Source organism: Pelodiscus sinensis, chromosome 1 (genome assembly GCF_052426305.1).
Source record: "Pelodiscus sinensis isolate ZL-2025 chromosome 1, ASM5242630v1, whole genome shotgun sequence".
Classification (NCBI taxonomy): domain Eukaryota; kingdom Metazoa; phylum Chordata; order Testudines; family Trionychidae; genus Pelodiscus; species Pelodiscus sinensis.
The window spans coordinates 31,384,527-31,409,150 of NC_143052.1; the positions used below are offsets into that span (position 1 = coordinate 31,384,527).

Sequence of the window (24,624 nt, forward strand, 5' to 3'; positions counted from 1 at the left end):
TTTTTTAAATTGACAGTGTCCTGTTAATTCAGGGGTAAGGAACTCAACACAAAAGAAATCAGAGACAAAAAAGATAATCAGAAGTTGAGAGACAATGCTGATAGGTCATGATCCAGAGTAGTCCTCTGGCACTTTTGAGGGCTTTAGGATAGTCCTCTTGCTTCTCTACATTCATACTGAGGAGTGAAGGCTCAACATGTTACTTTCAGGAGACCACTTCCAAATCGTCCTGAACATTCAGTCCAGTCAGTGCTCTCTATTCCTCCCTCCACCTGATACAGTGTTTAACTTTACATGTGCTTCTGGCAGGGTAGGGAGAAGAGTACTTGAGAATGTGACAAAGTGCTGATCAGGAGATGCCATAGGACTGGACTAGCAGTATGAGTCAGCATCCATGTGGCATCTGGGAAATGGAAGATCTAGAATGGATTAATGTGGGTATGTAAACCAGGAGATGGGGTGGAGTGCAGTGGAAAAGGGCAAGGTATGAACAGAATGAGGAGGCCAGAATGGCAAATTGAGACATGGAATTAGGGAGCAAAAAGAGAAAAACTATGGCATGTGAAGTGGAATGAATGAGGGCAGAGAGCAAAGAGAATGTAAAAGCAGAGAGGGACTGAGGGAGAAAAGGAGGGGGAGGACATAGTAAGGGGGCTGGAGAATTGAAGGAGCAGGCATGAGAGGGCAAAAAAGGAAAGAAGTGGGGAGCTTGAGATGATAGACAGAAACAATGGATAGAAGACAGAAACAACAGCTGAGAAGCACGAGAGAAGAGCTGGGAGAACAAGAAAGACAAGAAGTCTTCTGAGGAAACTGAAGAGAGAATGGACTGAGAAAATGTATCCTGCCAGAACAGCACTTTTGACAGTCACAGAGAGGAGTCACTGCTGCTTCATGGAGGGATGATTCAAGCATCAAGAAGTGCAGAAGATTGAAAAATGAGATGGAAAATAACCTCCTGATCTTAAATTGGACATAAGAGACCAAGAAGAACAATTTATGTCACTGTTTTATTGGCTTCAAATACTTTCATGCCTCCCTTTTTTTTCTTTCCTGTTAATAGTTCAAATTAGTTACAGTGCTAATACATAGCTGTACCTACATGTCAGGAATGTGCTCCTGGATCTCATTTTATGGCTAAAGTAGTCTGTCCCCATGCCCCAATAAAATATTTCAATATCTCAATTTAGAGTTCCTGCTCCTGAAATATTACCACAACACCATGGCAATATAGTTCAGGTGAGGATTAAGGAACAAACAGGGATGGAATTTACAGAAAAGTTAAATAACTAGAACAACTTACTAATATGTAAGGAAAAATTAATTTGCTGCTGGACGAGTAAACTGTTATTTCCTTGCACATTTAATACTACGAACAAAGAAAGTATCTGTATGATGGACATTCATGTTAACACATTCTAACTGTAACTAGTATGAATTCAGTGAAATAGAAAAAAAATCAGGAAAACATTAAGCTGTCATAAAGCTGATATAGAGGAAATGGCGTAAAACCCCAGGAAGACCAAACAAGGTTCCCAGTGTAGTATCAGTTTAAGAAACCAGAGTTTTATTAGTAGTAATAGGATCAGCATATGAGGATGAATGAAACCATATTTGTAAATGCGATATGCAATTGCACAAACTCCCTCCTGGTTTGATTTTCCACTAGCTGACTCATCCACTGCATGGATTGACTCCTCCACCTTTTGATTCATAAATTCCTGATAATGTAAAAATAAAAAGCATCATGTGAATTAAAGGGCACAAGATGACGTGAAACACAATAATGTTGGAGGATGAGGAACATGTAATGAATCATCACCAAGTGAACAAAAAAGCAAACCAAAACTCCAACAACCACCACTACCCTGAAAGGAGACTGAAAAAATATATAAGTTGAGGTCATCCCTTGGAAGAGTCTGAAGGATACAACACAAGAAGCTAAATCCTGTCTCCATTCTACTTGAAACACAGAATGAGGTATATCAATGCATCACAAAGAGTGTCTGACATATTGTTTAAATTGCACACGTGTCCAATTATGTATTTATTCCTTGTGTACTGAAAGTCAAGATGCTTTTGATAATAGGGTCATAAGTGGTATAACTGTCTATAATCTACAGTGTACTAAACAGATTACATATATCACAATATGCAAATAATGCATAATTATATATAATGTATAACAAAAGTATGCAATGTTTACTAAATAACTGCAATACATCTGTATAATATAGATATAAAATGTATAAATTATATGTAACATATAACAAAGGTATGTAATGTTTACTAATTACAATACTTATGTATCAATAATGTAGATATTAAATATGTATATTTGAATGACTTTTCTTCCACCTTCTTTATGTCTTCTGAGAGCCTAACCGCAGACATGTATGCACGTGAGTCACATCACTAACATGAATAGCACCACTGCTGTCAATGGGACCACTCACCTGACCCATGTTTGCAGGATCAGAGCCCCAGCCTGCGGCGCCCCGTGAGCAGGGACCCCCAGCCTTGCACAGGAGCCCAGCTGACAGCAAGGGAGCTATTCACGCGAGCCAAGTCCCCGCAGAGGGACAGCCGCCCTGCGGAAGGGTAAAGCCGCACCAGGGCCCGGGCTGTGCTGGAGGCTTTCTGGGAGCCTCCCCCATAAAAATGGCGTGTGGTTGCCATGGCGGAGCCGCGGCCCAGGGCGGCTGGAGAGAAGCCCGGGCACTAGCAGATGGCAGCCCAGCCGGCCAGGCGAGACGCCCTCGCAGGCGATCCCAGCAGGTGCCCGGGGGCGGGGCGCGCTGGGGTTCCTCAGCAGCGCGGATTGGAAGGACTCAGCTGGGCGGCCCAGGCTGCCTCCGCCCGGTGCAGGGGGGGGGCACCACCAGCGCTCCCCGGAGAGCTTCGCCCCCCCCCCCCCCGAGCGCTGACGCGTGAGGGGCGGGGCGCGGCTGCGCAGGGCAGGGCTGGCGGCGGCGCGGGCCCGGCGCCAGAGGAGGGAGGCAGACGGGCAGCGGCGGGGTGTGGGGCTGCCTGGCCCAGCAGCGGCAGCGGGGTCCCTCGGCGCCGGGCGTCCCCTGGCGGTGGGCGGGGAGCTGGACGGGGTCGCGCCGTCCGCGTGAATGCGAGTGTGCGCCGAGTGCCGGGCCGGGTGAGTCCGCCGCGCCCGGGAGGGATGGCGGGGACTGGGGACCCCCCCCCCCCCGGGGAGGCCTGAGGGAGACCCTCTCTCCGCCCCGTGAAGGAGCCGCTCCCCCTGCCTCTCCGCCCAGCGAGTCCCAGCTCCCTCCGGGGGATGAGGGGACACCCGCGCTGCGCCCCCAAATTCAGTCCCGGGGCAGAGAGCTGCGGCCGCCCCCCGTCCGTGGGGCCTCTGCCGCCCTTTGTCCGGCGCGCGGGGCAGCTCGCCGCCGCCCCCAGAGAGCTTGTGGAAGGGGCTGGCTCCTCTCTGCGTGAACCCCCCTTGCCTGGGCCTGCGGGAGCAGCGCCCTGTGAAGATGCCGATGTCATTTGTGTGATGCTTTCGGTATGGGGAGGGTGAAGTGTGTTGTGTGCGGTTGTGGTGCCCCCTTGGGTACGAGCGGGGTGGGAGAAGGAGCCGCTCTGCTGTGCTGCACAATTAGCATGCAGTTGTGTGGATTCGTGTGTGGCTACAGGCCGTATATGGGGGGCGGGGGTTGTGGTGTCTATTCAGTATTGGGGGGATATATTTCACTATTGGGTGTGACAGCAGCAGCCTGAATATTGATGGATGTGCTGTATCTTACCGTGTGGAAGCGGCGCCCTGTTTGTGCGGATGATGGGACTGTGTCTTTTCTGGTGAAAGCAGCGCTGTGTAAGTATGTATGCTGTTGCCTATCTTTTCGGAGCAGGGAGGTGGCTGGTCGGTTTATTTGCAGTGTGGTTAGAAAGGGAAGCCTTTGGGGTTTGTTTTTGTTCCACTTACTTTCTTCGTGACCTCTGGCAACTATCCTCTCCGAGTTTTTCTCCATGTGTAAAATGGAGAGAATAACGATCTACTTTTTTGGGCTCGTGGTTGCTTTTGTTATGCTTTATCCAGCTTCCTCCACATGCTAATTGTTAAAATTATTTCTGGTCCTAATTTTGGAGAATGTTTAGCTGTAGATTCTGCTCAATGAGTTCAGTACATCAGAGTTTACAAAAAAGAAAAACCTTATGAATTTATTTTTTCTTTTTTATTAATAGCAATAAAGTAAGAATTCATAGTTTTATGTAAACAAGCTGTGGAAGACATCAATAGTTTACCTTCAGGATCAGAAACTGGGGGAAATTCAGATGAACCTTTAGCACACAATAGCAAGCTTCCTTTCAGGTTGCCTTCATTTTTGTAGGGAAGATGGGGCTCATAGTAAAGTGCCCATTTTCGGATGTTGAGTTCACTGTGCAGTGCAAATGACAGCTGGTCCTTAGCAGTGTAATGCATTTCTTGGGCTGGCTGGTAGGGTCTCTCCTGGAGCAGAAGTGAGGGACTGGAGTGACCTGCATAATACTGCCTCGACTATATCACCAGTGTCTTGAATAAAGAGCCTAGTCTGGTTACTTCATACAAACTGACTATATTTTCATTTGAAAATAATTACCTCGTGAAGTAAGACCCACTGCAAGGCATTCTTTTTTTAATGTCTAGTTACTTCATTAGGTTAATATACAAGCTAAGCGGTGTGCCAGTAAGCTTATTGAGGAAATGGTCTTCTGGTGGGTATATATATTGGCAAATATATTGGTAGATTCTGCTCTGCAACCTTCACTAAGTTTATTTGTACGTAAGGAGTAAGTGATTACTCTAATTTTTTTTGGAAAACATACTCTATAAGTTGAACTACTGAAGCTGTAAACTCTATATGAATACATGTTAGGGTGAGTAAACTTAGTTGTTAAGCATGTGTGCTTGGGGGGTAAGTGGGAAGGATAGGAAAGATTGATTGCATTAGACCTTAGCTTTCATGTCAGAATGGGGGAGGGAGATGAGCGTGTTTACTAATTTAAGGAATCTAATTACGTTAGAATGTCATATATGCTAGAGCTGTTTCATACTTCTGCCTTAGAATTTTTATCTACAGAAGTTAAATACTTATTTGCCTCTTCTCTTTAAAATGTTAGAGATCTGTACAGCAAACTTCCTTGAGCACGTCCAGGTGCCTTTCTGCAGTTACTAACAAAATTATATCCATGTGGAAAATCATTGGCTTCCAGAAATATATTTTTTATGGAAATCTTATGATAGCTTGAAGTAGCAATGTTAGTTTTAAATGTATAGTTTGAAACACTCAGTCTAATGTAACATGAGCAGTTATGCAAGGTAACATCTTATTTACATGTCAGCACTTCCTTGTGCTGCCTATTGTAAAGGAGGAGGGGAATGTGTAAAATAGATGTAATGTGAATGGGGAAGACGAACTAGGAAATCTAGTTCACTTTCAGGTTTTCATACCTTAACACAGAAGGACAGCATTAGGCCCTATTCCAGTGAGGAGCAACATGCTGTCAAACCCTAGGCACCTAGGTTTCTTTTCTGGTGACCATTGGTTGTAAACTTGTCAAGAAATGCTTCTTGGCTTTAAGGATATCTTAAATGGAAAAGAGCTTTTGTCTGCCTTGTACCTACAGGAGCCAGGGTAAATCATAGGAAACAGACTTTGTAGTTACTGGTGGGTCTTTTGGGGATGGGGAGTGGAAGATGTTGTCTTCTCTAGTATTGTTCCTATCTGACTTTGGAGATGTATCACATTAAGCTTTTTGTCTCAGATCGCAGGACTTGGCTGTCATGCTGAGTCCCATCCCTCCTTTGTGTTTGTACATCCCTCCACTCAGGTTTTTGGGTTATTGTGGGGGAATCGGGTGAAGACAGCAGGTTCTTGAAGGAGTTATGCTGTCAGGCTAGGGGTAATTGGAGGAGCATCAGGAAGAGATGCCTGGAGGTTACTTTCTGTTAGATTGTAGAATTTAATGCAACTGGAGGTTGTTGTCAAACAATAGGATTATTAGGCCATGCTTTTTCTTTCCTTATGACTTCTTCTTAAACCTCTGCCAGATGATGGCAGGAGGTCCTTGGCACTCAATCCAGATTTTGTTTTCCAGATAACCTTTCCCCTGGGGGGGGGGGGGGGGAAAGCAATTAGAGCAGGACAGAGTAAGATAGTCCTTTTATTAAGTGTTAAATGGTCTGTCATCTCAAGCATAACATTGATATTTAACACAGCATCTTAGTTCAGTTATACTAAGGCAGGCACTGAAGTATGCATCTGTCCATATATAGAGCTCACAGGATGACCTTAAAGAAGTTACGTAGCTCAGTGTAAGACCCATAAAAGGGCAGTTCCTGCATTATTTCAAGAATGTTTGCAGTGTTGTTGCAGTGTTGTAGCAGTGTTGTGTGTGTGTGTGTGTGTGTGTGTGTGTGTGTGTCTCATCCTGGGATCAAAGTGGGTTAGGTAATATCTTTTATTGGATCAACTCCTGTTGGTAAAAGAGACAAGCTATTGAGTCTACACAGAACTCTTCGTCAGGTCTAGGAAGAAGCTAAAAATGTGTGTCTTTCACCAACAGGCCTTGGCCCAGTAAAATATATTACTTCACCCACCTTGTCTGTCTTATTTCAAGAACAGCAGACAGTTGTGGGTGGTGGTGGTGAGGTGAAGACTGGAACAGAAACTACCTTAAGTAAAAACTATGCAGCACTTTAAAGACTAACAAGATGGTTTATTAGGTGCTGAGCTTTCGTGGGCCAGACCCACTTCCTCAAATCAAATTGTGGAAGAAAATTGGCATGACCATATATACCAAAGGAATACAATCAAAAAAAGTGAACACATATAAAATTGACAAATCAGATTTTAGAACGGGGGGGAGATTAGTGTCTATGAGATGATATTAGGGGTGATAATTGGGAAGCTATCTTTGTAATGGGTAAGATAATTAGCGTCTTTATTAAGGCCTATTCATAAAGTGTCAAATTTAAGCATGAATGACAATTCTGAGGCTTCCCTTTGTAGTCTGGTGTTAAAGTCTTTTTGAAGGAGGATGCATGTAGTAAGGTCATTGAGACAATGCCCACTCTGGTTGAAATGTCAAGAAACTGTTTTTTCTTTGTGAAACTGTCTGTCTGTGTGCATTGATTCTTTGGCGAAGTGTCTGAGAAGTTTGCTGTGGCTTTGCTCCCTGTGTCCCTGGTCTGCGGGGGGGGGGGGGGGAGGGCGCAGCTAGTGCCACCCCCCCCCCCCCCCAGCAGACCAGGCTTTTGTTGTGGACCCTGGGGTAGAGCAGCTGGGGTGCTGCTGGGTTGGTCCTGCAGGGACCTACCTGGCAGCCCAGCTGTTCTGTCCCAGGCTCGAGATTCAGCCGCTGTTGAAACTGATCAGTGGCTGATTCCAGGAAGCTGGGGGCAGAGCAATTCTGCCTCCAGCTTCCTGTAGTCAGCCCCTGGTCAGTTTCAGCAGCAGCTGCTGAATCTGGGGCCAGTTCTGACTTACATACAAATTCAACTTAAGAACAAACGTATAGTCCCTATCTTGTACGTAACCCGGGGACTGCCTGTATAGGCATTGTGTTTGTTATCTTGCAGTAACTGGCCTCCAGAAGGAATTCCATAATGTCCAATGTGACCACTCTACTCACTATTTTGAACTCTGCTGTCCTGCATCCTCCCCTCCCCTTTCAGAGTCCCAGGAAGTTTTGAACCTGCATATTGTGGATAACTCACATAGCTACAGCCCAGCTGAGCATGCGGGCTCCTGGCAGCCAACACATTTCTGCTTGAGCTACCGGGGGGGGGGGGGAGGGGGGGGGAGGAGGATCTTTAGTCTGTGGGGTGAGGAGCCCTGGGAGAACTCAGAATCAAAACATTAACGCATACTTCTACTCTCCCTGGCACTAGGACCTCAGCAGCTAGCTGGCAGGGCAGACGCTGCTATGCTGTGCAGAGCTGATGTGGAAGATATAGACTGATGTTAGGGTGCTCCCCACACACTGTCAGTGATTGGATTGGAGACACCACATAAGTTTCTGGGCACCAGATTCTGCCTCAGGATTGCTTGTATCCGGCTACTGTCTGAACTTAGACAGCTCATTCTCCAACACAGGCATGCGCATTCACACACACACTTTCTCTCTATCTCGCTCCTACACATTCCTGTGCAGTCTCTCACATGCATCAAAGAATCAAAGGGCTGGAAGAGACCTCAGGAGGTCGAGTCCAGCCCCCTACCCAAAGCAGAAACAATCTCAACTAAATCATCCCAGCCAGACATGGTTCCGCTACATACCCATTCTCTCTCACACATACATGTTGCCTATTGCACATTTCCAATCACATACTCCCTCAACCTCCATATACATTCTTGTGTTGGTGTTCAGCAATGAGAGTTTGTTTATATTGCCAAGTGCTACAGGGTGTCCCTTCTTTACATCCAAGATGCGTACCAAAAAACATGGTTGTATTAAGTATGTTAAAATGTGGTTAATTGACTAGTCAATGGAATTTCCATCGACTAATCGATAGGCACTTCGACATTCCTCCTTTGAAATGTACATTTCAAAGGAGGAATGCAGAACTCCATGTACAACCCGGGCCGGCGAGAAGTTCTTCTGATTCCAGGCTGCACACATCTGCCTGCTTTGAGATGCACAAGAGTCCCTAGTGGGGGCTTTTGTGCATTTCAAAGCCATAGAGCCCGGAGTGCCATGCTGAGCTGCATGCTGCTAGGATCCTGGGGTCAGCGAGGGACTCTCCCACTGATCCTGGGCTCTCTGTGGCATTTCCCTGGATTTCAGAGTCAGCTGGGAAATCTCTAGCTGATCCTGGGTTCTGGGGAAATGCTGTGGGGAGCCTGGCATCAGCTGGGAGTCCCCAACTGACCCTGGGCTCCACAGTAGCTGCCCCCTTTGAAATGTGCGGAGTTGGCATTTTAAAGGGGCAGCCTGCTGCACAGTTGATCTGCGGACCAGGTGTGTGGCAGGCTGCCCCTTTAAATCGCCGCCTCTGCGTGATTCAAAGGGGCAGCCCAGTCCCCAGCTGATCCTGGGTTCTGGGGAAATGCCACGGGGAGTCCCCAGCTTACCCTGAGCTCCAGGGCTGCCCCTTTGAACTGCGCAGAGGCTGTTCATAAAGGCAGGAAGGGGGGGGGGGGATATCGACTAGTCAAAAGACTTTCCGATAAGCAAATACTTATTGGAGAGTCGACTAGTCTTTAACGTTCCTACGTTGTATAGAAAAATGACGTAAAGCAGGGAATGTTTTTTCTCATGGCCGACTTCCATTTATGCAAATTGGGTTTTTTTTGTACAACGTAAAATTCGGGAATGAGAGGAAATCGGTTCTTACAAGCATCTACACCATTAGTACAGAACTGATGTATACTGGGGCAAGTTATAACAGGGACGCCCTGTACTTTAAAACAGGGATGGGGAACCTTTTTTAAGTTGGGAGGGCCGCTGACTCACAGAAAAATCAGCCAAAGACACCCCACAAGTGAGAAGCAAAAAACAACCCTCGCTGACGTGGCCCCCGACTGAGCAGGAGAAAGACATTCCCTGTGCACACCAGAGCCTACGGGGACCCAGCCTAATAGATTTTGTGTGCTCCTTCCTGATGGTGGGGTGGCAAGTGGATTGGAGTGCCAGCGTGGTCTCCCCAATGTGGAGAGGAGACCCTGAGCTTTGGGGGCTGGATCCAGGCAAGTTTGAGGCCACATTTGGCCCCTGGGCCTGAGGTTCTCCACCTAGTCGAATAGTCATTCACATTCCTAGCATGTCAACCATCCAGTAAGTCGACAAGCTAGTCGACTAGTCGATTGTCTCCCCCCCCCCCCTTGCAGCAATGGGGTGGAAGAAGTGGGGATGCTCATAGCAGCAGCATCACGTGGCCAGACCCCAGGCTCCATGTGGTGCTGCCACTTTGAAATGCCACGTGTAGCCCATGGCCAGCTGGCCTGTGCCTAGTTGAGTCCCGCGCTGGTCCCCTGTGCTCCCTGCAGTGCTTTCACCTTTGAAGTGTAGCATCAGTCCCGGGGGCTGTCGCTACACTTCAAAGGTGGAGGTGCCCTTATCGACTAATCGAGCAGTCGATGCAAATTGCATCGACTGATTAGCCAATTATTCAAAATTTTATATTCCCACCCCTGCTTTAAAGTTTTTTAAACATGTTACTTTTTGGGGACACACAGCAACAAGGTTCAAAGCACAGTTCAAACAATGTTAGGCTCAGCACACTACCTGCCCTTGTGAGGCATTGCAAATCCTTCCCAAAGCACCCTGCTGCCAGTTGCACAATGGGATAGCTACTCGGTTTTGTTGCTCTCTGTGTCTGTGCAAGAGGTGCTATTGTGGATATGCTCCACTGACATGGAGCAGTGTGGGCATGTAACAGCAATCTAATTACAGAGATCACTGTATGTTGGTGTATCTTGGGTTGACAAAACTCTATAATGTAGGCAAGGCCAGAGTGTCACTGCTAATTCATACAAGGTGGAACAGATTGTTTGGCATAAATAGTTAATATATACTATAAGACCATTCAAGGTGAGGTGGACAGTTAACACAACTGTACATGTGTTACACAAAATAAATGGATTAGTTGTTTACAGATTATGACAACTCATAAATCCATTGTTTATCAAGATTGGTTTCAGTTATGAATTTAAGCTACTTATGAAAGTGTTGTGCAACTTTCTTTTGAGGACAAGAACTGAGAGGTCAGATATGGATTGACCATTTTCAAAAAAAGGATGTGCCCCATGGGTGATATGGTATATTTAGAGAGAGAAGGTGGATGGGATAATATCCTTTATAAATCTCCCCCATTTTCTCTCCCTTACATCCTGGACCAGGGCATCTGTAACACTGCACATAGCAATGGTGTATTTGTTGTCTTTTTTTTTCTTGTGTAAGTTTGTGTGTGAAACCAGACAACCATAATGCTCTCGTAGTTGGGGCAATAGTATATGTGTTTACTACTTTTGTAAAATAAGCTGTTCCACCTTGCATTTATCTGTGAGACTCCAGAAAGCTCTAAAGCGTGTCTTTCACCAACAGAAGTTGGTCCAATGAAAGATATTCTCATCTGCCTTGTCTCTTTAATATCCTGGGAACAACATGCTACAACAACAATTCATACAGTTCAAATATCTACATCTCTTTTTAAGTGAAACTACTCTGTTCAAGCAGATATCGTTTCCAATACTTTTCTCTGCTGCTCTTTTGTGTTTATGAATTTGAAACGCCATTTAGGAATGTTAGAAGACTTGCCAAGACTGCTCGTGACTTGCTGAAATTCTCTTTCAAGCTAGTTGGCTGGTCAGAATCTCCTCTATTTGTCAAGCCTAGCAATGATAGCAACAATAACTTGAGTCTTCTGAAAGCAGTAGCAACAGCATAAAGGGCCTGATCATGCATGCAGATTTGCAGGTCTTCATACAGACTTGGAGAATAAGGTAAAAAATGAACAAGTTCAAATGGCTGTTCCAAAGCGTTCATGCCTATGTTCTGTGCCACAATAATCTTTTTCTTCTATAACCCTTCTGCTAGGTGGAGCCAGCAGCAGCCAGGCCCAGGTTCAGTATCTAGGGGTTCCTCTCCATGCATCCAGCACAGAACTGGATTTAGCCTCCACCCAGTAATCTGGGAAATTCACACATCACCCCCGAGTGCCATTGAGACGCAATGTTTCCCCAAGCACAGAGTCTTGAGTATAGAAAGAAAAACGTTTAATGAAAGGGAGGGAAGTAATTTGGCATTGATTTCGGAAAACACCACAAACAGAGTTAAACAAAAAACACGAGTAAAAGTTCCAACCCAAGTAGGTTGGGTAATGTCCTTTTCATCTCAGCAATGAAAGTCCAGCAATATAAATCTATGGCCAACCTTTCTCTGCACTCAGTTGCTGTCCTTGGTCAGAGCTGACCCAGAGTTCACCTCCCATCTTGAATGGGGGTGGTGGTTTAAATTGGCATCTTACTCTCTCTGCTGTCATTTGCCACCTGCCTGCTCGCTGCTCTCTGCTGCTGCCCTACTGGCCGCTCATTATGCTTCATTACTGCTGCTTTGATAGCTCTGTCACCATCCACCACAGGGGTGGGCAATAATTTTGGAAGGGGGAGGCACTTCACAAATTTCAGAGTTGGCTGTGGGCTGACCTGGAAAGGGCGGTGCCTCAGGCAGAAGGGGTGGGGCCTCAGACGGAAGGGGCAGGGTTGAGAACTATGCTGCTGGGAGCTTTGCTTGGCCTGGGGTCCTGCCTCCCCTGACTTCTGGCCAATAGAAGGGACATGGAGCAGATGGGAAGTTCCTGGGGGCTAGCCTCCTCCCAAAGTTGTCTGGGGTGGAGGCTTAGAATTCACATAACGTGGCTTGCAGCTCCTGGCCCTGCTGCTAACCTGTTGCCTGGCAGCCGCCCGGCAGGCACAAGGCCTTAGAATAGAAGCAGTTGAAAGGGCTCGTGCGTCTCCGGCTCCCAGGCAATGTGCTAGGGCAGGTGTTAGCAACCTTTCAGAGATGGAGTCCTGAGATTTGATGTATTGGCTTCTATGTACGAGTCCAAATGCTGGTGATACTTTTTAAAGTCGATAATAATCCTACTTAGAGCAGCTTCATTAATAAATAAATTAAAATGCAGATCTTACCTTTTAGTGCAGGGGTTGGCAACCTTTCAGACTTACTGAGATTTAACTTATTCACAGATCTGTATGCCGGAGGAGGGAGGGGACGCAAGGGCAGGCTGGGTACGGTGACCTTATTTTCTGAACCAGTTGAAACTAGTGAGAATGGTTTAATTTAATTTATGAAACAGATTAAGCATTTTAACTTTCTCATGATAGTTTATCAAACTTCATTTTAAATAAAATAAAATATGATGTCCAACACTAAAGGTTTCAATGTTTACTTTATTTATGGAAGAGGTGGGGAACCTTTTTTAGGTCTGGGGTCACTGAACCACAGGAAAATCAATTGGGGACCACACAAGTGAGAAGCAAATACCTCCCGTGGCCCCCAACTAAGACACCTCATTCTTCTGGCACTTCAGTCCCCACAGAGTGAAGAGAAGGGGTAGGGAGGACTGAGATTCAGGGCTTCACATAGACCAGGTTTACTTTTCTGGGGTTCCAGAATTAGTGGATTTTATTAACCTCCTTGGGCTCTAGGGTAGGGACAGAAATGAGGGGTACAGTGCGTGAGACAAGGCTGTCAGCAAGTTGGATAGGGATGGGGTGCAGGATCTGGAAGGAAGGGAGGGGTGCAGAAGCAGGCTGGAAGTAGGCTGTCTGGCCAGGTGGAGGGAGTAGGAGCAAGGAAAGGTGTCATACCAAGCTGGGGGATGCTGGGTTTTGGGGGGGGGGGAGGGAAGTGAGAGGTTTGGGGTGGGAGAGGTCTGGATGTGAGGGGGGACCTTACCTTGCAGCAATGGCTGCAGTCATGTTGTCCTGGCTGCTGCGGAGGAATGCCCTGCTGCTGGGCCCCACGTGGTCCAGCCCTTGAGGTCCTGCTGCCACTGTGGTCTGGGGCCAGTCTTGGAGGCCCCGAGGCTGCAGCCCACGTGGCCCGGGGCTGGCCTCAGAGGCCGGAGGTGCTGCTGCCATAGCCACATGGTTCTAGCCCAGCCTCCAGGGCTGGCCCTGGACCGCATAGCTGCGGTAGCGGCGCCTCTGGTCCCGGCACCTCTTCCTTCCACTGCAGCCTAACCTTCCACAGGGAGGAGGGAGCACTCTCCAGCAGCTGCGTGGGTGATGAAGGGCGGGGCTGAGCTCCCTCCCACGTGCTGCTGAAAATCGGCTTGCATGCCAAAAGTGGCATGGTTGCAATAGGAATCAAACATTGAAAGTAAGGCCAAGTTGATGTTCTGCATGCTTTTGTGTGCGACAGGAAATTCTTTCCAAGTTTGCAGAATCAGATTATTATTGTGCTCCAATTTCTTCGTGTCAGTCTACTTTGTGCAGTTTTACCAATTCTGCACGTTGTTGAGCAAGTCATTCTAAATCAGAATTCAGCTGGATTAATTTTTCCACCCAGTTATGAGTCCTTGAAATCTGCTATTTTCATTTCCAAATCGCTGACTGAGATGCCTGGAATGACTGGCAATTCCAGTTCTTTGAAAGACGCTTTTAGGTGGACGAATCATAAACTTAAACAGAGCACTGTGTTTGCAAAAGTCAACAAAATGAGACTTGAATGCCACCAGGAGCTCAAACAAACCTGGCAAGCTGCTGTAAATCAAGGCTTTTATTTGGAGTCTCTCTCTGATATAAATCATGAAACATTGGTAATATTTTGAAATGTGCGAGTCTGGCCGTCTTGATATCTTTGATGAGGACAGTCAATTTTGAATCAAATCCAAACACTGCCTGCTGCCTTGCCCTTGTAGCTTAAGGTTCAACTCATTCAAATAGCATAATTTGAGCAACCAAAGTCTGGAAGCTTGATGTGTTTGACACTCTTTATATTAAAAAATGACTTAATCTCATTAATTCAGGGGGAAAACTAGACCATTTTTTTGCCACGAGATAACCAGCTAACATTGTACATTAGTAGATTGGGTTATTTGGAATCTAATTCCTTGAACAGTGACTGAAATTGACAGTGGCTAAGGGCTCGGGCAAGAATCTAATGCACAGTGTGAACGACCAGTCCCATTACATTTCCAAGTTCAGTTCCACAAAATTGCTCACAGTTGCATCCTTGTTCACAATGCAATGAAAGTTGAAAAGCAGGTGGTTCAGCTGTTCTGACAAGAGTAAGGAATTCCCTGTATTTGCTGACCGTGACAGATACACTCTGTACACACAGGCACAAGATTATCTAACCGTATTTTTCTCATTTATAAAGTTCATCACAGTTTTAAGGATGTCTTCACTCCTTGTTCGATTTTTTTTTTTTCCATTGGTAATATCTCAGTTATTTGTTCGTGTATGTCATTGCCACAAATATATCGTCCTACAATACACAACTGACTAAGGTCACATATGTCTGTTGTCTTGTTCAAAGCAAACAAAAAATAAGTAGTTATACTCAAGTTTTGCATTTGTTCTTTGTTGATTTGATGGGCCATCTTCACAGTGCTCTCACCGACTGTTTTTGTCAATAATGGCATGTCTTGAATCTTCTGTACGATTTTGTCCTTGTTGTAAAACTTGTTAATTAGGTCATGACTAATTTTTACCATGCATCTCTTCACATAATCCCCATCAGTGGAGGCTTCCCTTCTCAAATAATGCTGTATGAACCCACAAAACTTGCGGAAATTTGGTTGGCTAACCAAAGAGGATGGCTGGTTGTTAAAATGGATAGTTAAAGGTGAAAAAGACCAAAAAAAAAAAAAAAATCTTGGCATGAGTAATTACGTGTTTTTATCATTTTGAATTTTTTTGTTTTAATTTAAAAAGTTGTGTGTATTTTGGGAATGAGAAAAGAGCCTTATTTGGTTCCATACTGAGCCATATTGGCTCTAAAGCCATAGATTGCAGACCACTACTCTAACTCGTTACATTAGTGATGCCTCAAATGTTAACATTTTTTATTTAAGTGATGTTAATAGGTTGACAATTTGTGTTAACGTGTCTTTAGTTTTAGTTAAAAACCAGTTTAAATAAACACTGGATTAAAAAGTCAGCTTTTTATATACCTTGAATGAAATTAGTGGAAGTTAGTGAATCAGGATAAAAATTTTCTCAGTCTCACTAGTCACCCTGAATACCTTTAAAATCTGGCGGGTAATGACCAGAACAACAAGCCAATTCACTAATTACAAAATACCATACTTCCTTCAATAAAGTAGTTGTAAATGAAAATGTATTCTGGTAAACTTACCTTTTTTCCTACATATTTTCACATTTTATTTAACGAATAATGTTTTTGTGCATTTTTAATTAAATTGCAATTTCCATCCAAGGGTAACTTCACACACATTAAAAAAAAAAAAATCTAATAAATCATCATCATAATCAGTTACAGTTTTCTAACATAGTAACATATGTAAAACTTAATACAATTTAAAAGCCCTGCAAACTCTTAAACATGTGTAGGTCTATTCTCCCGGTTAGCAAATAGTGTAATTTAGTATGAAGGTACCTGTATTAGCAAATCAACATGTGTTAGTGGTCACCTGTCAGTGAGGATAATTCTCTCTTTAGGAGATATCTACAGTATAAGCGTAAAAGAAGATTTAATTCAGGATTTTTGCTTGTTGATTTAATTTAGGGATGTAAACGACTACTTGAGTAGTCAGCTACCTGATAAGCATAGATAATCCTCTGCTACTCACTTTCCACCCCCTCCCCCTTTGCTGCCTTAAAAGTCGGTTTCCCTCAGGACCTTCTCCATGGTGCATGCAGAGGGACTAGCAGAGGCAGAGCCACAGTTCTTTTACTACGTTTAAAAAGCAGAGTCGCAAGCGTCTGTGGTCTGGCGTGAACTGGCACCTCTGAGTCCCGGCTCGTGCCAGGTCCCAGACCTACCCCTGCTGTGGCTCTGCGATTTAAATGCAGCAGAAGCTGGGCTCCTACTACATTTTAAACTGCCAAGCCGCAGCTTACCAACTAATCGTGTACTTGGTACAAATTGTATTGAGTACACGATTAGTCATTTACTCACTTCTTAACATCCTTCATTTAAGTCATCAATTTTAATTATGATTTAAATCAATCTGCTGCTGTTCACATATGCTGTAGTTCTTATGCGCTATACGTCATGAGACTATATAAATTATGAGTCTATATAAATTATGATTTTTGCTGAAGGTCACAAAGATCATGAAAGTGCTCCCAAACTGTGATCTTTAAATATTGTGTGTGTTTTTTTTTTAATCAGGGAAATGTCTACAAAATTTTTATTATGAAAAACTACCTTAGCTAGTCAGTTTCAAAGGTGAAAAGTAAGGATTACTCCCAAAATTCATACTGCCTCAAAATTGATTAAATTTGGTCATGAATTCACACTTACACTGTTACAATTTTGTTAAAATGACATTCGATAATGGGCCCTAGTCTTGAATGAGAGAGCATTTCTCTCCTTCCCTTGAAAGCTTTTTCTAATGGTGATTGCATCTCAAAAATCCAAAAAACAAATCCCTTGTGATTGTAAAATGTTAGTCCTACAATGAATGTAACCAAGTTGAACACAGATTTAAGGACTGTGTACTAAATAGCTGTAATGTAAGTCCACTGCTTTGTTTGGCTACGTAATCCTTATTTTGTACACATCTTTAGTTTTTATTTTTATTTTGTCTTATGTTGAATTCTTCACTATTGCTGGAACAGAAATGAACCTTAGAACAGTTTTGATAGCACAATGAGATGTGTAGCATCACTGGATAAGCACAGTGATGGATATACTTGTTATGTTACTTGGTAGAGAAATGCTGAATGGTATTTGATCTGAGGAACAAGTGAACTGATGTGTTCGCTATTATTTACACAGACAGATGAGGTAGTAATACTGGCGTTGGTGTAATGAGTGCTAAATCCTTGTAGAGCAAATGCCACTCCATTAGTGGAAGAACTGTGGACCCGTTTTCTTAGCTTCCCCCTCCCAAGTCTTGTTAAATACTTGGTTGCCCGAAGAGCTTTTTCTTTATAGGTCTTCTGCTAGGAATTTTTGGAAGTAAGGGGTTGAATGGTGAAGTATCATCTAATCCTCAAAGCTATTCTCATTCTTTGCTGCTATTCTATTATCTTATCAAACTTCCCTGTACTCCCTCCCCTTGCCTCTTCCCATCATAACAATTTCAGGGAAATTTCAGTGCAACCAACAAGCAGTATCTGTGAACCTGATGGATTTGTAAACTTCCCTTTGCCACTGGATAGGAATTATATGATCCATAAAGGAGATGCTGGAGTTGTGGGTGGCTTTGGGAGCAGAGAACATTATTGGTTTATAATATTTGTTTCATGTTGAGTATGTTCTCTACTCTGAAACTCAGTTTAAAAACCAAAACCTTAAGTGATAGAAGCTTTCCACTTTCCTCTGGCAGGTGGATTTTTTTTTTTCAAGCTATGCGAGAGAGTATTGCTACAGCATGCGAAAAAAGTATTTCAGTGTTGGGTATCAGCTGGCTACTTGCTACCTGTATAAAAAATGGACAACCTTTTCAGTATATTAGAACATTAATGTTAAAAACCCCAATTTTATCTAAAGATGCCAAATTATTCATTTATATTAAACTGCTGGATGTTGCAAGGTGTACTTTTAAAGAGTTAGAGAAATTCCTTGCCCTGTAGAGCTTAAAATGAGGGGGGAAATACAAGAAAAACACACACCACAGCAATTTGGATAAGGAGATTGATGTGAAATTTTTAGAGAAAAGAGGAAGAACTCCTGAAAAATTGGTGTTATGGAGGTTTTTGGCCGAAGTTGTACGGGCTTGTAAGATCTTATATAGCGATGGTAGTAAATAAGATATGAACGTCACTTTTTTTTTTTTTTTTTTTTTTTTTTTTTAAAGGGAGTAAGTTATAAGGTATCATTTTAAGTAGTGTGAGAGAGCAGGAAAGTAGATTATAAATGTATGGGGACAAGGTTAGGTAAAGCCTTCAAAGAAAGGTCAGACTTACTTGACACATCACTTCTGTTCATTCTAAGTGTTCACATGCTATGGCTGTGTATGCAATTCTGTAATATATATACAAAAAATAATTGCATGGCATGAGAGGAAGAGCAATATTTAAAGAGAACAAAGTCCTGCACTCCATTTTAGTCTTATGCATACAGTTAATGACTCTTTGTAGTTTCTGGCTGCTAAGATAATCTTATCAGCTTTGTGACATAAGTCTGTGTCAGACTTGCACCGGAATCTCATATTATTACTTCCCAGTTATACAGTGCCTCTAAAAATCTCTTCCGGGTCTGAAATTATTTTGAACTCATTTAAAGAAAAAATAAGTTTGAAGACTGAAAGTTGGTATCTGAGTTTTCAATTAAGGATACACAAACCTATGTATACAACAGTTTTCAATTAAGCCAAAGATAATTTGAAGCTTAAAGTATTTAGAACTTCTCTTATTTTATGTGGAATAAACAAATGCTGGAATCTTTTTCTCTCCTAGAATATAATGTGATGAGAGAAGAAGGCAGCTCTTTCAGACTCCAGCCTTTCTTTGTCTTCTGGAGGGAGGCCCTCCTCCCCATGCCACTTCTAACATAGTGGAGTGTTGTGGAATGTAACAATGACATGGCATGATTCTGTTAGGGTGGTTTCAATACTGTTTAAATCCAAGATCTGATTGGGTCTATAACCTCTCTTTATTATATTATTGGGCCATCTATTAACTGACTAGGGCCCTACCATTGTGAGAGGTAAGCATGAATGGAATTTGTCTGCCTCAGTGCTTAACCTGACTCCTAAAACTGTATTTCAAATCTATTTTTAGGCTTTATTTCAGTCCTCTTAACTACAGGCAGTCCCCGAGTTACGCGGATCCGACTTACGTCGGATCCGCAGTTACGAACGGGGCCGTTCCTCTCCCTGGTCTCCAGCAGACCAGGGAGAGGAAGCAAAGCGGCGGAACACGTGGGCAGCGGACAGGGCTGTCCGCTGCCCACGCGCTCCGAGGCTTGGCTCTGCTTTGCCCCCCCCCCCCCGTCCCCCTGGTCTGCAGACCAGGGGGACGGGGGGGCAAAGCAGAGCAAAGCCGCGGAGCACACGGGCAGCGGACAGCCCAGACGCGTCTGGGCTGTCCGCTGCCCGCGTGTTCCGCCACTTTGCTCCCCGTCCCCCGAGGGCAGCAGGACAGCACGTCCCGCTGCCCCCGTGCTCCATGGCTTTGCTCCGGACATCTGTGGTACAGCAGCTGGGGCGCTGCCAGTTGGTCCCGTAGCGCCGCTCTGGGCGCTACTGGACCAACTGGGCAGCACCCCAGCTGTTCTGCCCCAGGTGTCCTGATTCAGCCACTACTGGTCAGATTCAGCAGTGGCTGAATCAGGACGCCTGGGGCAGAGCAGCTTGGGTGCTGCTGGGTTGGTCCAGTAGCGCCGAGGAGCGGCGGCGCTACTGGACCAACCCAGCACCCCAGCTGCTCTGCCCCAGGTGTCCCCAAGTCAGCCGCTGCTGAAACTGACCAGTGGCTGACTACAGGAAGCCCCTGCCCCGGGCTTCCTGGAATCAGCCGCTGATCAGTTTCAGCAGCGGCTGAATCTGGACGCCAGTTCCGACTTACATACAGATTCAACTTAAGAACAAACCTACAGTCCCTATCTTGTACGTAACCTGGGGACCGCCTGTATAATTTATAACTCTGCACTTCTATAGTTCATTCAAATGTAAACCCCTTTTTCCTCCTTGGATTACTCACGAGCAGGTCACACTCATGTGTGCTTTGGTGCCTGATGTTTTTATGATTAAAACGAGATCCTGAGTACCCCAGTGGTGGTGATGTTTAGTTGGGCAGTCCCTATCTACTCCCTTGCTGCAGTCCCTTTCTTCTAAAGGAATATTCAATGGTGGTGCCTCCACCTGGCTGGCCCTGTACACACTTAGTGGTGTGCCGTGGGAGCCTCCAGGAATAAAAATATTCTGGTAATAATCTGGATCTAACTCCAAAACAACAATTATAAATAATATACATCTAATTGATTAAATTAGAATTAACACATCTTTACGTAACAAACTTAAAGAATCAGGGTTTAACAGATTAAAAGGGAATAAAATCAGTTAATAAAGTACACAGAAATAAAGGAAGGTATCAATTTGGCATTTATCCTGCCACCATTCATCCCACCCCAGAGCATATACTCCTCTGGATTCAGAGTCCCAGACACTTGTGTGGGCATGCTTGAAGGTCTGCAGCTGGAGTAGACAGCCTTGTGTAGGTTCTGTGTGTGTCAGACCAGGCAGGCAACCAGCTGCACAATCCCTCTGTCACTGGAGCAGGCCCCACCAAATGCCAGCAGCTCTGGTTCCCTGAACTGGTCACTCTGCCTCTCTTTCCACCCAGAGTCAGTCTATTTTCTGTGCTCTGTCCCAGGTAGCCCTTTCCAAAGAGCCCAGTTACTCAGTTACTTTCTGTGCAGGTTTATGTAGGCTCCTCTCAGCCACAGGCAGGGCCAGAGTCTCTGCCCTCAAGGGACAATCAACAGTCCCTGAAGCAGCTTGCTAGATCCAAGCTCTGGCAGGCTCTCAGTAATAGGCTCTCTGCAGTACAACAGCTCCTGGACTGCAAAAGACTTCCCCACCAGCAGCCTGGCTCCTCTCTCCAAAAGGAGACTACTAACTCTCTCTCTCTCCATGCCTGGAAGAGCTGCCTTCCTTCCTTTTTTTTTCCCCAAGGGCTCATGGGAGTTGTAGTCTCTAGGGGTAGATTGCAGTACAAAGGATCCTCCCAGTAAAAGTCAGAGGTCCCTTTAGTAAGGGGACTACACAAGGATTTCAAACTATTTTTTTAGACATTAATTTACAGTGCTCAACTCCCTCAAGGGCCACATGGGATTGCTTCATGCAGTCACTTCTGGAGTGAAACATAGCAGCTTGACAGCAGTGCTACTCAACAGTTTAGATCAGTACATGAAGGCTATCATAACCCACACGTTATGGATTGCAGAATGAATTGCCTCCTCTTGGGAAAATTACAGACTTCTAGCATTTCTTTCATAGTTACAAGGTATTGGGACCTTGGTTTCTCATCGCATGATAGAACCAGGAGCACAATAGGCCCACTATGCTGGGGTGCTGATTTATTACTGACTTGGAGAAAAGGCAGACCTCTTTCTAACTAACATGATCACCTTAAAGGAGTATAGGTAACCTAGCACAGCCCTGCTTTGCTTCTGAGACCAGAAAGGATCACAACGCAAAGCTTTATGCTTCAGACAAACTGAATTTCCTATTTTACATAATTCTAGAAGGGACTTCCTTGGATATGGAGTTCAGCCAGTTTGCTGCCCCATCTTGGTAGGCTTATGCATTTCAAAAATTTACTGTTTTTGAGCTTAAAAGCCTTTGTATAGTTTTTACTGTAGATTGGTGAAATTTAATAACAGTTGGCACATTAAGTTAAATATTATTAAATATTTCCTTAATAGATTGAACCCTAAGCCATTAGTTACATTTATTTTTAATGTAGGACATTTATTTTTATATAATTTTTTATTATTATTTTTCACTTACAAAACATTACCATATAGGTTTTTACTTTTTAATAGCATTTATTGTACACAACAATTAACATAAACACTCCTATCCAAAAGTTCTATTTAAGTTCCATTTCTTACATTCATTGATGTTTCTTTGTGTTGAGTTAGTTTATGCTTAAAAGCATACAGCCATGTGAAAAGTAAATACAGGCAGTCCCCGGGTTACGTACAAGATAGGGACTGTAGGTTTGTTTTTAAGTTGAATTTGTACGTAAGTTGGAACTGGCATCCAGATGCAGCCGTTGCTGAAACTGACCAGCGGCTGACTACAGGAAGCCTGAGGCAAAGTTTCTCTGCCCCGGGCTTCCTGGAATCAGCCGCTGATCAGTTTCAACAGCGGCTGAATCTGGATGCCTGGGACAGAGCAGCTGGGGCGCTGCTGGGTAGGTCCCCGCAGCGCTGCACCTCGGCACTGTGGGGACCAACCCGGCAGCACCCCAGTTGCTCTGCCCCAGGTGTCCCCAAGTCAGCTGCTGCTGAAACTGATCAGCGGCTGATTCCAGGAAGCCCGGGGCAGAGAAACTTTGCCTCGGGCTTTCTGTAGTCAGCCGCTGGTCAGTTTCAGCAGCGGCTGACTTGGGGACGCCTGGGGCAGAGCAGCTGGGGTGCTGCCGGGTTGGTCCAGTAGCGTCGTTCTTCGGCGCTACTGGACCAACCCAGCAGCACCCTAGCTGCTCTGGCCCAGGCGTCCTGATTCAGCCGCTGCTGAAACTGACAAGCAGTGGCTGAATCAGGACACCTGGGGCAGAGCAGCTGGGGTGCTGCTGGGTTGGTCCAGTAGCGTCGTTCCTCGGCGCTACTGGACCAACCCAGCAGCACCCTAGCTGCTCTGGCCCAGGCGTCCTGATTCAGCCGCTGCTGAAACTGACAAGCAGTGGCTGAATCAGGACACCTGGGGCAGAGCAGCTGGGGTGCTGCTGGGTTGGTCCAGTAGTACTGAGGAGCGGCGCTGCGCGACTAACCAGGCAGTGCCCCAGCTGCTCTACCACAGGCGTCGGCGAGAAAAGCCTGGTCTGCTGGGGGCTGGGAGGGAGCGCACTAGCTGTCCCCCCCCCCCCCCCCCGGCAGACCAGGGAGATGTGGAGCAGCTTTTCTCGCCCTGGAGGATGCGGGTGGCGGGACTGCGGCGTGTCTGGGCGGTCTCGCCGCCCGCATCCTCCGGGGTGAGAAAAGCCCCATTCGTAAGTACGGATCCGACATAAGTTGGAGCCGCGTAACCCGGGGACTGCCTGTACAACCTGTTGTGGATCTTTTTTGGAGCCTATAAAGAATTTTAATTAAATAGCATGCTCTTTACATTTGTTCTGCTTTTTAGGATATACGCTGCATGTTCCAAGGGAATGCGCCTTCCTTCCATAGTGACACTTTCCCCCTTTAATTGCCATAAAATCATGTTAGTCACATACATTTTCACATGAAATATAACTTTTTTTCATGGTTATACAATTTCTGTGTTTCCTTATAAACAGCGGTTCCCAGCCTTTTCCACATGGGGACCCATTTTGACAATTTAGGAAGACGTGGTGACCCAAGGCAATTCAAAAACAGCGGGAGTAAAGGGGGCAGAGCCACCTTGGGAGACACTTGGCCACCCTTTTGAAATGTAATGGCGACCCATATTTGGGTCCCGACCCATAGGTTGGGAAACCCTGCTTATAAAAGTGATTTGTGTAATTACTTAGAGCTACCTTAAGGCTTTGTGTTGCTAACATGGCTACTTTTATGAGGGCCTCTTCCCTTGCTATACTCCAGAGGTGCACTATGCCTTTGAAGTTGCTTCAGAACAAATAAAACAGCATGCTTTTTTTTTTTCTTACTGCTAAAGGATCCAGAGTTGTCTCTTTCTAGTGTTTTTATTTTGGCCACCTCTCCCACAGCTACAACCATGTTCTTTAATCCTTATTTTAAAAGATGTTGAACTTCATAATGGGGATGTAAGAGTTTAACTGATAAGCATTACTGATTAAATTCCTGGCCCGCTAGGAGCCCGTGGGGTTGGCAGCTGCTGGTTGCTTGTGGTGCCAGGAGCTTGTGTAGCATTTAACTATGTAACTGAATTTCAAATGGTTACATGGTTAGTGTTCTTATAAAAAATGTACATCCTTACGTCATAAAGACATTGAGGTATCAAAACCCAATATCATCAGCTATTTGTGCTTGGCTTGTTTTGGGGGATGAGGGGATTTAGCAAAGACTAGTAGGAAACATTGTCAGCTGCTCAAAAAGTGCCTGTCAGTTTTTGCAATTTTAATGAAAGATTCAAAGGGATTTTTAGTGGAATCTTTTTAAAGACAATTTTAAAGATACAAAATGGAGTTACAAGCCAAAGGGTTTTTTAAAAACCTTGCATAATTACACAGATATGTGTGAAAGATTGGGTCACAAAGATCCCCTGAAGACTGGCACATGATGGACTGATCATACCACTGAGCCAGCCTACCTGCCCTCTAGGCATCCTACCCTCCTGTCCTGCTGAGCCAGAAGCAGATCTCCCTGGTC

General features: G+C 44.9%; 1 protein-coding gene and 1 long non-coding RNA gene across 6 annotated transcripts in view; one reads left to right on the forward strand and one right to left on the reverse strand.

Moving 5' to 3' along the window:
- Positions 1-1,546: 1,546 nt before the first annotated feature.
- LOC142829176 (uncharacterized) lies at positions 1,547-2,827 on the reverse strand. The gene is made up of 2 exons (XR_012903565.2): positions 2,457-2,827; positions 1,547-1,721 (listed from the first exon to the last, which is right to left on the reverse strand). It is a non-coding gene; the product is annotated as an uncharacterized LOC142829176 (long non-coding RNA).
- GRAMD4 (GRAM domain containing 4) overlaps positions 2,677-24,624 on the forward strand; it is a 125,512-nt gene continuing 103,564 nt past the window's right edge. For 2 of the 5 annotated variants that reach the window (XM_075927721.2, XM_075927740.2), the window contains exon 1: positions 2,970-3,148. In XM_075927721.2, coding sequence (XP_075783836.1) covers positions 3,120-3,148 — 29 coding nt within the window. In that variant the 5' untranslated portion in view covers positions 2,970-3,119. Of the gene's footprint in view, positions 2,779-2,969; positions 3,149-3,713; positions 3,833-24,624 lie in introns of those variants that run through there. The other 3 variants (XM_075927714.2, XM_075927735.2, XM_075927727.2) reach the window with 3 other exon arrangements.